Below are 14,503 nucleotides of genomic sequence, written 5' to 3' on the forward strand. Positions count from 1 at the left end.
CTTTTTCAATTTGTTTTTTGCAGTAAATCAAATATTGATTCATCTCGGAGAGGTTCAGAAGACTTTCTCTGAAGATTTCTCTAAAGGGAAAATTTCTATGAATGCCCCCAAAACAAAGGGAGCTGACAAACCCATTGTTGAGCTCTATTTGGACTCAGAACTGAACAAACCCAAATGCATGATGGTCAGGAAACGCAGCGTCTGTGGAGGAGCTCACCTTACTGTTCTGCAGGAGTCGGGTCAGATGCTCAAAGCAGTTACTGTTGAGGAAGATGGCCTGCAGGACGGGGCGGTCGCTGCACTCAAACATGTCCTGAATGGTTTCTGAGAGGAACGGAGAACAGGATTCAGAAGAGAGAAGCATCAAGCGTAAAGAACATGACATGAGTGACCGATCTACTCACCGAGCATGTTCACCTGTAACCCCACGAAGCGGCTCTCCCAGTGCCGAGAGCGAGGCGGCGACGGGTGACCTTTGACCTGCGCTGTGGCGGCAGGGTCCGAGTTGAGCAGTTTGAAGTAGCTCTCCAGCACAGAGCTGATCTCCACCTGTCTCTGATCGGAGCTGCTGGCCAGGAGCCGGTGTACTACCTCTCTCAAACAGCCCAGAGTCAACAGAGACTTCCTGTCAGGAGCCTCACTGTCCCAGTCCTCTCCGTCTCCATCTCCGCTCAGACACTCGCCGGCACCCAACACTCCCAGCAGCACCTCCATCGTGGCCGGAGAGATGGCCAGCAGAGAGTTACGCTGTTGAGAGAGAAGACGAGGTCAAAAGACACATTAAAAGACAAGGAAGTACACCTTTTTGAACCTAAACCACTAAACACAGTTTCGGCTGAAAATGTCATTTAAAAATGCTGCAAAACAACAACAACAAAAAGATAAATGTTTGAATTGAAAAACAAATAAATGCTTCTGTGTGCTATTTTTGATTATTATAAATTATCTATTAAGTAAGCCATAGCGTCACTGTCATATTGCATAGTTGGCCTTTATTCTTACATTTTTTACATATTTAAAAATGTGATTGGACTGGTCTAGTTTTTATTTTTTATTTTGCAATTATTTGCATGCTGAACTGCAATCGATCTCAGTTTGTATATTTAATTCCATACTACACTTTTGATTGTTCTTTTTTTCTGCATTAATTTGCATACAGAATTGGAGTTGGATTTCTTTTGTGTATTTGTCTGCATATTAAACTCTGTCTTCTTGCATTTATGATTAATTGTAATAGGTCATTCCCTGTATATTTTTTTGCATACTAAAATTGTGATCGGTCTTCTATCATGCAATTATTTTACAATTAGTGTGTTTGTGTGTGTGTGTGTTATATATATGTGTGTGTGTGTGTGTGTCTGTGTGTGTGTGTCATTGTTTACTATTTGCATACAGAACTTCAATAAGATTTCTTAAGTAATTATTTGCATTCTAAATTGTGATTGGTCCTCTTTCTTCCAATTACATGCATATAGACATGCAATTGGTCTTCTTTATTACAATCATTTATATATGGAATTGCAATGTTTTCTTTTTTGTGTTTATTTGCATACTAAATTGTGACTGATCTTTATTCTTGGAATTATGTTTCTGTGTGTGTGTGTGTGTGTTTGTTGGCACACTACATTACAATTGGATTACAATTCTAGTCATTTTTAACAAGTTATAATTGGTGGAAAAATTTTTTTTCAGCAGTTAACAGAAAGTAAACCATAATTTCATTTTTCCATTTTATCTGTAACTTCAGCACTATTCTTTTGCTGCTGTGGCATGGTCTCACCTGTCCACCCGCGACAATGGCTCCAAACAGGTGCAAAAGACAACATTTAAGACTGTCCTTCAGGTGCTCACTCTCCTGAAAACATTCTGAAACACACACACACACACACACACAAACATATGAATGAAGAGGTATCTGTTTTTCATGCAAATAACATGTCAACAAAAACATGCAGAATGTTTTTCTTGCATGCTTCCTGCTACTCTTCACTGTCCCTCAGTCTTTTCAATACGGTTTCATTTATTTTCATGAGTTCCTCAGTGCTGTAGACCAAAGTATGGAGAGCATTCACTCACAGGTACACTCAGAAACAGAGTGACACTTCATGTCTCTGGCTTCAGTGATAAACACACAGATAAGCGGCGTGAGTTTCTAACCACAGGAACACTGAGGCTGCTTTGTTTAGAGAGCACTGGTTATGTGCCATCGCTGAAGGCCAAATGATAAACAGCAGATCTGATCAGTAAATAAAGAGAGAGAGAGACTTACGGTAGAAGAAGGGCACAAACTCTACAGTGAGCGGTGCGGCTTTAAACTTCTGTCTGCTTCGCTCCACAGCGCTGAGCTGCTGTCTGCAAGAACAAACCCATTACTCACACTTCATTATTTATCTAATGAACCCCTCCAGTTTAGGGAGGAAGGAAGGAAGGAATAAATAATAGTCACATATAATATATTAATTGAAATAATAAAACAATATAAACACTGAAAAACAGAAGCCTTTTTCCCCTTATAAGTTATTATTTTCAGTGACATTTGTGCCACAAGCCCAGGTTATTTTCTCTGGACATTTTAGCTGCCCTCGAATAACCTTTGAACACACACACACACACACACACACAAACAGAGAGAGAGAGAGAGAGAGAGAGAGGAAAAACGAACAGCTCTTCACAGAACTTGTAGAACCAGACTACAAGTGTTTATTGGTCAAACACAGCTGTGTTTTTCACTGTATATGTGTGTGTTTGCATTGTTTGACAGTGTGTATCTTCTGATTTAACTGCACTTTGGGTTAGCCACATCTATACCATAATATGTAACATAAACCTTCACTTACAGATTCTCCTCTGGCCTGTCATCAGTGTGGTGTCAAATAACCAAAGCAACAACATTTACTAAGCATTTTACTGCAGACAATCTATTGTACTTCTGAGTGACTGTAAAAAGTTACAATAATTTGACAAACGATGAATAAAACAAACTTTTTTTTCTTTCAAATAAAATGCAGTGACAGATCATGCACAAGAAGACCAGGAGTATTTATTAAGAAAGTAAATGATTTACTCTTTCAGGGAATGGTTTTGATTTAGAGTTGACTCTGCGCTGCTATTTTAAACAGAGCAGCTCTCCAAACAACACTGGTTTATTCTACAGATTCAGTGTGCACGAGGAAACGTCTGGATTGGCACATGCTCGTACAAAGAGATTAATAACGGAGGCGGTGAAGTCCTCTTATTGAAGCATGACTGCATCTGACAGCTGTGAAGTTTTCATACAATGCATTTTTTTGCATGCAAGAAATGTTTCCCGTTGGACAACTGGGTGAAAGTCTAGAAAGACACATCGTGCAATCAAAGAGAGAAATATTCTAGTTATTTCTGAATAGCTGGAGGGCTTCAGCTGTGGGATCGGCATTGGTTGCATTTCTCACCGGTGAATGCGATGCCTCCAGTTGTGATAGGGATCATACAGACTCTCACAGAAGGCCAGAGCGTGACGGACAAACTCCTCGGCCTGTGTCTGATCAGCCAGCTCCTTCTCTTTCGTCTTACTCTTCAGCTGAACACAGAGAACAAAACACTGATTTACTGTAATACTGAGGAGAAGAGAGAGAAAGAGGAAACCGAAAAGACAAGAAAGAGGAAGGCAGAAAAAGAAATATGAATAAGAGAAAAGGAAAAGGATGGAAGAGAAAAACAGGAAGAGGTACAGAACACTAAAAAGGATGGAAGAAGAGGAAACGACAATAATAATAATTCAATGGAAAAAGAAAAGAGATGAAGAATGCATAATGAATAATTTTCTGTAAAGTTGCTTTGTAACGATTTGTTTTGTAAAAAGCGCTATACAAATAAACTTGAATTGAATGCAGAGAAAGGAAGAGGGAAGAGGAAAAGAAAGAAAAATGGAAGGGAAGAGGAAATACTAAAGAAAAGGGAAAACAAAAAAGAGGAAAGGAAAATGCTTTTATTCTTCCTTTTTATATTCTTGTCAAAAGGAAGGTAAATGGAAAAGAAGAGGAAACGACCAGAAAAGGAAGAGAAAGACTTGAGGAACGGGATGTGGGAAAGGAAAAAGGACAATTAATGAGAAGGAAAGAAAAGAGCATGATAGGAAATGGAGGAGATTGAGAAATAGTGGAGGAAAGGGGCATGGAAAAAGAAACAGAAAGAAAAGACAGAAGAATTAAAAGAAAGAACAGGGAAGAGACCAGGAAGAGGAAGAGGCAAAGCATAGGCCAGTTTGACCACCATTAAATAACGGAGACAGAAAGTCAAAAATAAATGGATAAACAGAGAACTTGATTTTGGAGCAAGGTTCAGACCTGCTGGATGTAGAGCGTTGTCATGGTGATGATGTGGTTTATGTAGGAACAGGCGCCGATCTCTTCCACATTTGACATGTTCCTGTCAGACACATCACACAGCTGTCAGTGTGGAGAAGAGACTACAGGACAGAGAGAGATTCTCCTGCCAACCCGTGATCAGAAATCACACCCTGACTGCTGCTGAACGCTACACAGTGTGTGTGTGTGTGTGTGTGTGTGTGTGTGGACAAATTACAACACCTCACTGAGTGGACACGCATCTGAAATAATTCCTCAAATAAAAGCCGGGGCCTTTATTTACCTGAACTGCAGAAGATAACAGGCCTTTATTAGAGGCAGGCCTTTATTTCTAATTCCATCTGTTTGATGAGTAATTGTTTTAAATAACCAGTTTAAATTAAAAGCGATAGTGTTCCAGTGGACATAGATCATAACATTAGCACATAATCAGTTCAGAATCAATCATCAAAAGAATCAGTTCAGTTTAAGACGCTCTGTGTGTCGTTCTGTGTCATGCTGTATCACACATGCGCAGTATCATCAGCTCTTCGGTTCTCGAATCGGACGAGTCCGACAGAAACGCTTCTCGGTTCAGTGTACTGGTGATCCGAAAACCAATGCAACCGGTTCTTGACTCGAGAATGAGAAACGCTCCGGCAGTGGGCATGCACGTTCATTATCTGGCTCTCCTGCACAATTTTCCCCCGGCCTTTATTTAAGACCAGCCTTTATTTGTCCGTGTTGACCAAGCCCCCGTAAGAGGCCCGGCATTTATTTAACTACCAGTTTTTATTTGAGGGATTACGGTATGTTGTCTGGAGAAAACAAAATAGCCCAAGAAGCTCCACTAGTACTGTTCAAAAGTTTGGGGATGGTTAGATTTCTTAAAATATCTTGTGCTCGCCAAGGCGATGTTAAAAAGTACAGTGAAAACAATAATATTCTGAAATATTTTTTTACAATTTAAACAGCTGTTTGCTATGTGAATATATTTTAAAATCTAATCTATTTCTCTGATCAAAGCTGTATTTTCAGCATGATTACTTTAATCTTCAGTGTCACATGATCTTCAGAAATCATACTAATATCCTGATTCGCTCAAGAGACATTTCTGATTATTATCAATGTTGAAACAGTGTGTGCTGCTTCATATTTTTGTGCAAAACCATGGTTTTTCTACTCTTTCAATAGAAAGTTCTAAAGAACAGCAATTTCTAGATTGTTACTTTTGATCATCTTTGTGTAAAAAAACTATGCTGAATTTTTTTTTTTCTTTATTCAAATTTCTAAAAATGACTGCCCCATTGGTAAGGCCTGAAAAAAATGTCTTTACTTTTAAAAACTGTAAACAACCAAAACTTAACATTATATTTAAAAGTTTTGACTAGATTCATGTTAAATAAACTTAAATAAAGGAGTAATAAATAAATATCCACATTAAGTGTGTGTGTGTGTGTGTTTGTGTGTGTGTGTTTGTGTGTGTGTGTGTGTGTGTGCATATGAGCAGCAGCTGCCATTCGAGTAATCCTACACTGCAAAAACAGCTTCTCTTACAAGTTTTTGTCTTGTTTAAAATATCTAAAAATCCTTACATCAAGAAGCATTTTCTAGACAAGTAAAAATTATTTTCTTGTTTTCAGAAAGAATAAGTCAAAATTAAGTAAACAAGCAAAAAGTACCTGTCAATGTGACAAGCAAAAAAATCTTATTCTCAGTTTGAAATAAGATTATTTTACTTACAACTCTACGTAAGAAAAGCTTTTTTTTGCAGTGTAAGAGTCTTGATGTGTCACTGAAAGCGGAAACCACTCATGAACTCATGAAACATTCAGCAGGATCACGGGTGTCCAGTTTCTGTTTGTACTGAGATTCAATGCACTTCATGTTTTCATATTAAGAGACTCGATTTCCAAACAGTTCAAATCACTCTTTTACTTCAGTTAGTTTGCACATTTAGCTGGAATACTGATCTGTTTTGTGAAATCAGTCATAAAGTGCAGGCCCCTGGTGTGACGTCTCTGAGTCTGACCTGCAGGTGACGATGAGGAACTTGAGGAGCAGGAGCGCCAACGTCTGCTGCTCGGGCTCCAGTCCCTCGGACGCTTTCTGCACACACTGCAGCAGCTGCAGACGCAACACCTGCAGGATGTTATCAGGTAACAGCGTCATGACGGGCGGCGTCTCCTCCAGCCTGCAGAACACAGGCCAAACACTCACAAACTACAAACACTGTGATGTGATGCATGATTCACAAACATAATGCCATTCGATGCATGATTCACAAACTTGCAATTCCATTAACTATTCATACATTTGCGATCCGATTCACAATTCCATTCTGAACTGGATTTGAAACAGATTTAAAAGTTTAAAAAAAAGGTTCAAATTAACAACTGCTTTGTATGCAAAAGTTTAAATTGGATTTAAGTCACTTATATTATAACAACTTTTTAAAGAAATTTCTACCGGTTTGTTTTTTTCAAATATTAGCATTTAACTGGTTTAGCCGTTATATAAACTTGTTTTCATGTTATTGTTTTCATGACAAGAAACATGAAATATGGAAAAACAGATTATCAAAAAATTATGAATATGCAAAATGCTGCTTTTCTAGCTCCGTTTTTTTAATGCAGCAACTGAAAGCGGCACTTTAGGGATTTGTAATTGTGCAGTCGTGACTGTGAAGGCAAATAATGCACTACAAGAGTGTGTTTTTCCAGCACAAGGAAGAGAGTAATGAAGCGGATCTGTGTGAGAACAGCACAGCTGTGAAGGAGAGAGATGAATAAACCCATTACAATCTCATCTCTCTTTCTGTCTGTCGGTTCCTGGGTCTCCTCTCGCTCCGCATTACATAATGTCATGTGACAGTCTAAGCACTTCATGATCACATGACCACAGCTGGGAGAGCTGGAGTGATTTTACCACCACATAAATCCTTCAACACTCTCCCTCTTTCAGTCCTTCAGCCTCTTTCACTCTCTTATTTCCCCCTTTTATCTAGTTCGACCCTCTTCATTCTTTCCATGTACACACACACACACACACACACACAAACTGGGCTGGCTGGATTTTCTCTGGATTGCCGCTCACTTGCATCAGAACGTGACCTTGATGGCAGGGCGTCCGTTAAATTCAGCTCATTATCCACAGACATGCATTGTACACAAACAGACACACAACCATATCAATCATGTGATGTGTCTCTAATAATAAACCATTCAATTTAGCTTTAATAAACTGAACTGAGGTTAGCAGTTAAGGCGGCATACTTCCTGTCTAGTCTCAGCCTCATATTAAACACCAACAAACTAATCTCAAAGACAGTCTGAAGTAGGGTTATTGTCATTTATTAAAACTAAAACCATAATGTAGAAGTAACAAAGTAACATTAAGGCAACATTTCACATTTTCCTTTTAGTTTAAGAACTAAAATAACAAAAAAATTATAATAAATAATAATAATAATAATAATAAATTAACTAATAATAAAAAAATAAAGTAAAAACGGAAGAAAAAAAATTCAATTTAATCTAAATCTAATTGTTAGAAGACAAAAAAAGCAAAACAATTTAATAATGGACTTCACACAAGGTAAAATTAACTTGTAACAAGGTAACTTTTTGGAGCCTATGGTGTGGCGACTTTTTTTTTTTATTGTCCTTCAATTTTTAGGGTTATTATTTTTTTGCCTTTGATGTGTGTGCCTTGGTTCAATCCTTACTAAAACAACACTGGACATATTGTGCATAAAATGGCCAGCTCTGTCAAAAAGCACAAATCTCCAATCTGATTGGCCTCTTTTATACAAATAACTCCCTTTAAGGCAAGTCTCTTTAGTCTGTGTCCATATTCATAATGCCCCATTTGTCTAAATAGAATTTCAATAATATATTTTAAATACATTTCACAAACATCAGTATTACAGAGTGTGGTTTTTAAGCTTCAATCTAATCAGATTTATTTCAACAGAAATCTGAAATAGAAATTTTCCCACATAGATTTCAAAGCTTGTTGAACTTTGAACAGGAAAATTCGTAGTATTAACAATATAAAAACTGCTTGGTTTGGAAGGGATCCTGGAGTACTAACAATGGACAATGGATCTTCTTTCATGTGACATGACATGACCAAAAAGGTGATTGGCTCCTTTAACTGGAGGCGGGACTACAGCCGCCATATTAAGCACTATGGTTACACTCATTCATATATGTACTACAAAAACAACCTCCATTTCTATGCAGAAGTGATTCAGCATGCAAATCTAATTTTTTTTTTTTTTTTTTACAACTGACTAGTTGATGGGCTGCCTTAATAAAGTGGACCAGACTTGATGCTAACAGTTCAAAGTGTGGCTATGCAATACTTTAGCCCATATTTTAGTCCAGAAAAAGCTGAAAGCTTGTGACAAGGAACTGTGAACTCAATTAGCTCATTCCTTTATGCATTTATTCACTTGATAATGGAAGGATAAGTGCATCGCAGAGGGACAGATTGATGGATGAATGTATCTGGATTGTTTTAACGTCTACCTGGTTGGCGGTTTCTCGAAATCCACATCCAGACATCTCTCATAAGAGCCGATGAAGATCTCCAACCAGAGTTTCAGGTAGTCCGGGTCCTTCTGCGAGTTTCAGAAAACAAGAAAACAACAGAGAATAAGGAAGTGTTAATCACAGATAGAAGCATTCATTGAGATGCAATTAACTCCTAGGTGTGCCTTATGAGTTTGCATTTATGCATCTGGCACACGCTTTTATCAAAAGTGAATAAGATTTCATTCAGGTCCACTGCATTATCAGTTCATGCATTCTCTGGGAATCAAAACCATGAGCTTGTCATTGAGCTAGGAATGCAGAAAGAGTTATCTATCTAAGGTGAGTCCAAATGTTTTAGGTTTAGCGGGTGGATAATTTCAGGTGCAACACGAGACACCTGTCGACTAACAAACCGGCCTGACCACATTCCAACAGGAATCACCAACCTGATAAACTCTCCCCTTGATCAAGAACAACGCTCCACATACAAACCCTCTCACCCAGATCATCACGTGCAGAATTAAATCTCGATCAACAGCAATCTGATGAGCTGGCAGCGAGAGTTCATGAAACGTGTGACGCTGTAACTGACGTGGCTCAATGCGGCCGTTTGTGTGGTCAATGTTTAAGCTGTGCTACACTCAGACATCCAGAGCAGGAAATCATGCTCAAAAATTCCTCTCGATGAGATCATCAGAGCACAGCCATGCACGTCCATGCCAAAAAAACAACTGACCACTTGCAGATATGGACGACACGACACGAAAAGTAAGTGTTTTGGACTTTTCCAAACACAAAAAACAAGTAGAATGTGTTTGTGAATGGTGTGTATGTGTATGTGTGTGTGTGTGTGTGTGTGTGTGTGTGTGGAAAAGAAAAGGCCCATTCATTTGGGATCCAGCGGCAAGACACATGTCTATTGAGGTCTGGATCTGGCCAAAGGTGGCACACCCTGTTTATTTCGAGCTCACGCCACAGAGCGGGCACAGCCTTGCTCTCGATGCCCTTTCCAGCTGAAGGGTGTGGGGCGAGTCGCTCACATCCACCTACTCATGCATGTCAAGCTCCCAATTAAATGATTAAGTGGTTCTTCTTCTAAAACTGGTAAACATTAACTTTAAGTAGCCTTTTTCTATTGCACACCCTGGGGGAAAGATTTTACGGTAACCTGATTGGTGTGGCTTTTGTGTAGATTAATAAATATGACTTCAGATGAAGACATCTGATAAATGAGTACTTCACACTGACCGTATCTGAGGGTTTCTTTCAGAAATGGTTATGTATAGAGTAGACACAGAAATCTGTCAGAGATTGGCTAATGTGAAGCATCGCTAATGTCGGGCGTATGACCTGCAGCCACAACACTGAGCTCACTCTAATCACATGGTCAAGACATCCTGTCCATTTGACACGCCGTAATAACTTGTCTTCGAGTATGCAGCATATTCTCTCTCCTGTGACCATTTCCAAATCGGTTATCCTCTCTTTCAAGAAGTACTTCTGATTAAAAGTAAATTCATTGGGATTGACTGACTGAGATGTTGTTAATTTCCAGAGAATAACTCTGCCTCAGCCCTTGATATGTAAAAACAAACAAAACATGCATTTACAAACCACACGTGTTTAAACTGGTCTCAGTGTCTGCGCAGGCAGAGCCTTCTAAGGCAGTGTTGTGTTAGCATGGTTGCTGAGCTAAGAACAGGATACTCAGAAAGGAGTCTGCATTTTTGAACTTCTGGTTCCACGGTCTCAAAATAAATGCTTTTTTTTTTTATTGAATGGGTTTTTAGATAACTGCCTGAAATATAGTCTGTGGTTAAAACAAGCTCAGAAAAATTTTTTATTCTATTACATAAGATACTTAATTATGTATTTTAAACCATTTTGCTTCTTGAAAAAGACAGTTGCGAACAAATAGCTAAATTAAACAAGAAGGACATTAAACAGCTAAACTCGTTTACTCACTAGTTCGATTTACAGCCTCATTTTGTTTATACACACATTCTTGCAAATTATTTTAACTCAAACTTACCAGTAGATTTTTAATCAAAATTGAAAGAGTCGTTGAGGTCACATGACCGTGGTGTATTTCACTTATAGCCTTTATCTTTCTACTTCCAGGGATTGTACAGTTCTCCTCATAAGTTTACATACCCTTTGCAGATAATGCCAAGTTAATAATTTTAACAAAATATGCGGGATAAGGAAGATCGCCTGTCATTTTTTTATTTAATACTGCCCTGAATAAGCTATTGCACATAACAGATGTTTACATTTACTCCACAAGACAAAATATTAGCTGACTTCATAAAAATTTCTCCATTCAAAAGTTCACCAATCAAAAGAGAATGGAGACACCCCTACTCCTTCACATAAAAACATCATAGCAACAGTGTTGTTTCCTGGATGATCCATGACTGTTTTTATATCTTGTGATAGCTGTTCACGAGTCCCTTGTTTGTCCTGAACATATAAACTGCCAACTTTTTATTTAGAAAAATCCTCAAGGTCCTGCACATTTTTTGGTATGCATCTTCTGCATATTTGATCACACTCCACCAATGAATGTATGATTTTAAGCTCCATCTTTTCAAACTGAGGACAATTGAGGGGCTCAACTATTTCCAAAGATAAAAACACTTACTGATGCTCAAAATGCAACCAGATGCAATAGGAGCCAGTTTTAAGATTCAAGGGTATGTAAACTTTTGAATGGTGTAATTTTTATAAATTATACATTTTTCTTGTGGAGTAAATGCAAACATCACTATGTGAGACATCTTATTCAGGTCAGGACAAAAAAAAAAATAAATAAATAAAACAATACCATACAATTTTCAAAATTCATAGAAGTTGTGATGGGGGGGGGGAGTGTATAAATAATAGTATACAACAAAATAATATAAAATTAGTATATTTCTACTGATCTTGATACATAGCATATTGAAGTGCGTTCCTCCATGAAGGATGCATATTGTCTTAGAAATTGTAAGAAAGACGGTCGAACAATTATTATGCTTACTGCTTACAGCCTTCTTGTTGAGAATGGGCCTATGATGCCTTAAAATGCTGTCTAGGCAGGCAGCACAATAGGTTTTGGAACAAAGCTACTGTTTCAGAGTATAAGCATAACACCTACATATAAACCTCCAGGTTTTAGCATGAGATATGAGCCTGTGCTCATGTGCCAAAGTTATATCCTTCAACACATGCCATCATCAGCTAAAAAAAGCTAATTCACAGGAATTACATAGCCAATAACTTCCATGAAATGCATAACGCTTTAGTAAAAATACAAGCTGTTTTTGGGTAGCAATCAACAGCATGCTAGTAAACAAACACCAGCTTAAAAATAAGAGGAAATATTCTTTCGTCTGACTTAAAATCACTCCAACAGACGGTCTCTGCGTTTATTTTCTCTTGTCCATTATCTTAGTTATGCGTTTCAATAGTCAAATAATCCTTCACAACAGGAACTTGAGTTCCTGCGAGGATTGGATAGGGATTGTTAGCATGATGATGAAAGAGTGAGACAGGACGGGACGGCACAGGCCTGCACAGCACTATCCTGTCGCTCGCTCTCACTTTAACACATTTTCCTCTATCTCACCCCACTATCTCCGTTTTCTCACTTCTCTCACACATTTAATTTAGCATCCAGCTGTTCTTATCTCCTCTCGCTCTCTTCTGAACACCAGACGAGATGGCAAGAGAGAAAGGACAACAAGGCAACAGAAAGCAGCCAAGATGATTTATTTACCTCACTAATGTCACTGTCTACAGATCACACAGGTGTGCAGAAGATTTAGCTTTACATCACAGGAATAAATGTTATATTTTACAAAAATTACAATAGAAAACAGTTATTTTAAATCGTTTTTAAATGGTAATGAACATATTTTAAATGTAATTAATGTTTAACTTTAATGTGGGACAATAAAAAATTTGTATCTAGCTTTATCCAGCCGTAATATGATATTTGAAATTCAAATATAACATGCATAAAATATAACCTTGAACTTTAATTCAATATTTCATTTTTGTTTCATGCATATTGTCATTTTTCAAATAAAACAAGTTCAAATAAAAACTGGCTGAATTCTTTCTTTATACTAAGACACTGTAAAAAAATAAATAATAATGATAATAATGATAATAATAATAATAATAATAATAATAATATAAAATAAAAATACAAAATAAAATAATAATTATATATTTGCTAGTAAATCAGTATATAATTTAAATTAGTATATTAGTAAAATTATGTAAATTAGTGATTTACATCTATAGTACCATATATGTGTCTAATCATACTTTATTACACCTTTCAAATAACTAATGAAAATGTGAAATGGCAGGATTCAACTCTATTCTATTATATTTCTAGAAGAAACATTACCAGACCCTCAAAAACACGCTTTAACACCAAAGCGATGAACACAGGTTTTGTTTTTTCAGCTAAAGGCTAATGAGAACATTCTAGTTTTGAATTGCTTTCTGTACTTAATGTACTTATTTACCAGTACTAGATACAGCCAATTTAATTTCCACAGTGCACCTGTCAGAAGGAGAGAGAATATGAACATGGAGTGGATTACACTCACAAATAGAGGATTTCCTCATTGTCCATCTATATACAGGTCTAATGGACGAGTACTGTACGCGTGTGTACGTGTATAAATAGCAAACAGCCCAGTAAAAGCTGTTTATAGCCATCACTGAAGGACAAGCCCTGATAATTACTGGTCTTAACCGGGTCAAAGGTCACACACAAGTAGCTCCGTTCCATTCACAAGACAACTGACGCTGTCACACATGTGTGGTCTATCATGATCTCAGAGGGTGTGTGTGTGTGTGTGTGTTTATGGGAACACAACCATAACCGGGAAACACAAAGCGCAGCTTCTATTAAACTGTCTGAGTAAACAGACCTTGTGAAAAGGAAAGCACTTTCATCATGAATGTTTTATTCAATCCATCCGGTTCTTCTTTCAATCATTTTCAACTCTGTTTCATTCATTCATTCATCTGCCATTTAGACATTTGTCCATCTGCATTCAGAATATAACATGGTAGATGTTTCCATCTCAAAAACACATTATGCCACGTTATGTTAATAGTATGCAAAGTCAAAAATTGGTCAGACTAAGTATTCTTTGATGCATAATCAACATTAGTACCCTTTAACTTCTAGTATTGCTGCCATTTTGGTTCTTCTTACACTATTGTTGAAAATGTTGGGGTCAGAAAGATTTACATTAAATTTTTGGAGATATGTATTATTTTATCGAGCAAGTATGCATTGAACTGATCCAAAGTGACAGTAAAGACATGAATAATGTTACAAATCATTTCTATTTCAAATGAGTTCTTTTGAAATTTCTCTTCATCAAATAACCTAAAAACTTTAAGCAGCACAACTGTATTTGATATGGATAATATTAAGAAATGTTTCTTGACCATAACTTTTTCAAATATATTAAACAATTAATTTAATATATTAAACTTTTTTTATTGTAATAATATTTCAAAATATCACTCTTTTTACTGTATTTTGGTCAAATAAATGCAGACTTGTATACATTAAATTGGAGCTTTGTTAAAATGTAGAGTTCGAAGAAGATGAAAAAGGCT

At 37.2% G+C, this 14,503-nt stretch overlaps 1 protein-coding gene across 4 annotated transcripts in view; it reads right to left on the bottom strand.

Moving 5' to 3' along the window:
- Positions 1-14,503, bottom strand: part of LOC113050955 (neurobeachin-like protein 1) — a 56,106-nt gene that overhangs the window by 36,182 nt on the left and 5,421 nt on the right. For all 4 annotated transcript variants that reach the window (XM_026214450.1, XM_026214448.1, XM_026214451.1 and 1 more), the window contains exons 3-10: positions 8,861-8,952; positions 6,358-6,519; positions 4,326-4,407; positions 3,432-3,559; positions 2,270-2,352; positions 1,781-1,866; positions 405-747; positions 218-324 (exon numbers count right to left, since the gene is read on the bottom strand). In XM_026214450.1, coding sequence (XP_026070235.1) covers positions 218-324; positions 405-747; positions 1,781-1,866; positions 2,270-2,352; positions 3,432-3,559; positions 4,326-4,407; positions 6,358-6,519; positions 8,861-8,952 — 1,083 coding nt within the window. The remainder of the gene's footprint in view (positions 1-217; positions 325-404; positions 748-1,780; positions 1,867-2,269; positions 2,353-3,431; positions 3,560-4,325; positions 4,408-6,357; positions 6,520-8,860; positions 8,953-14,503) is intronic.

This window comes from Carassius auratus, chromosome 31 (genome assembly GCF_003368295.1).
Source record: "Carassius auratus strain Wakin chromosome 31, ASM336829v1, whole genome shotgun sequence".
NCBI classification, from domain to species: Eukaryota; Metazoa; Chordata; class Actinopteri; order Cypriniformes; family Cyprinidae; genus Carassius; species Carassius auratus.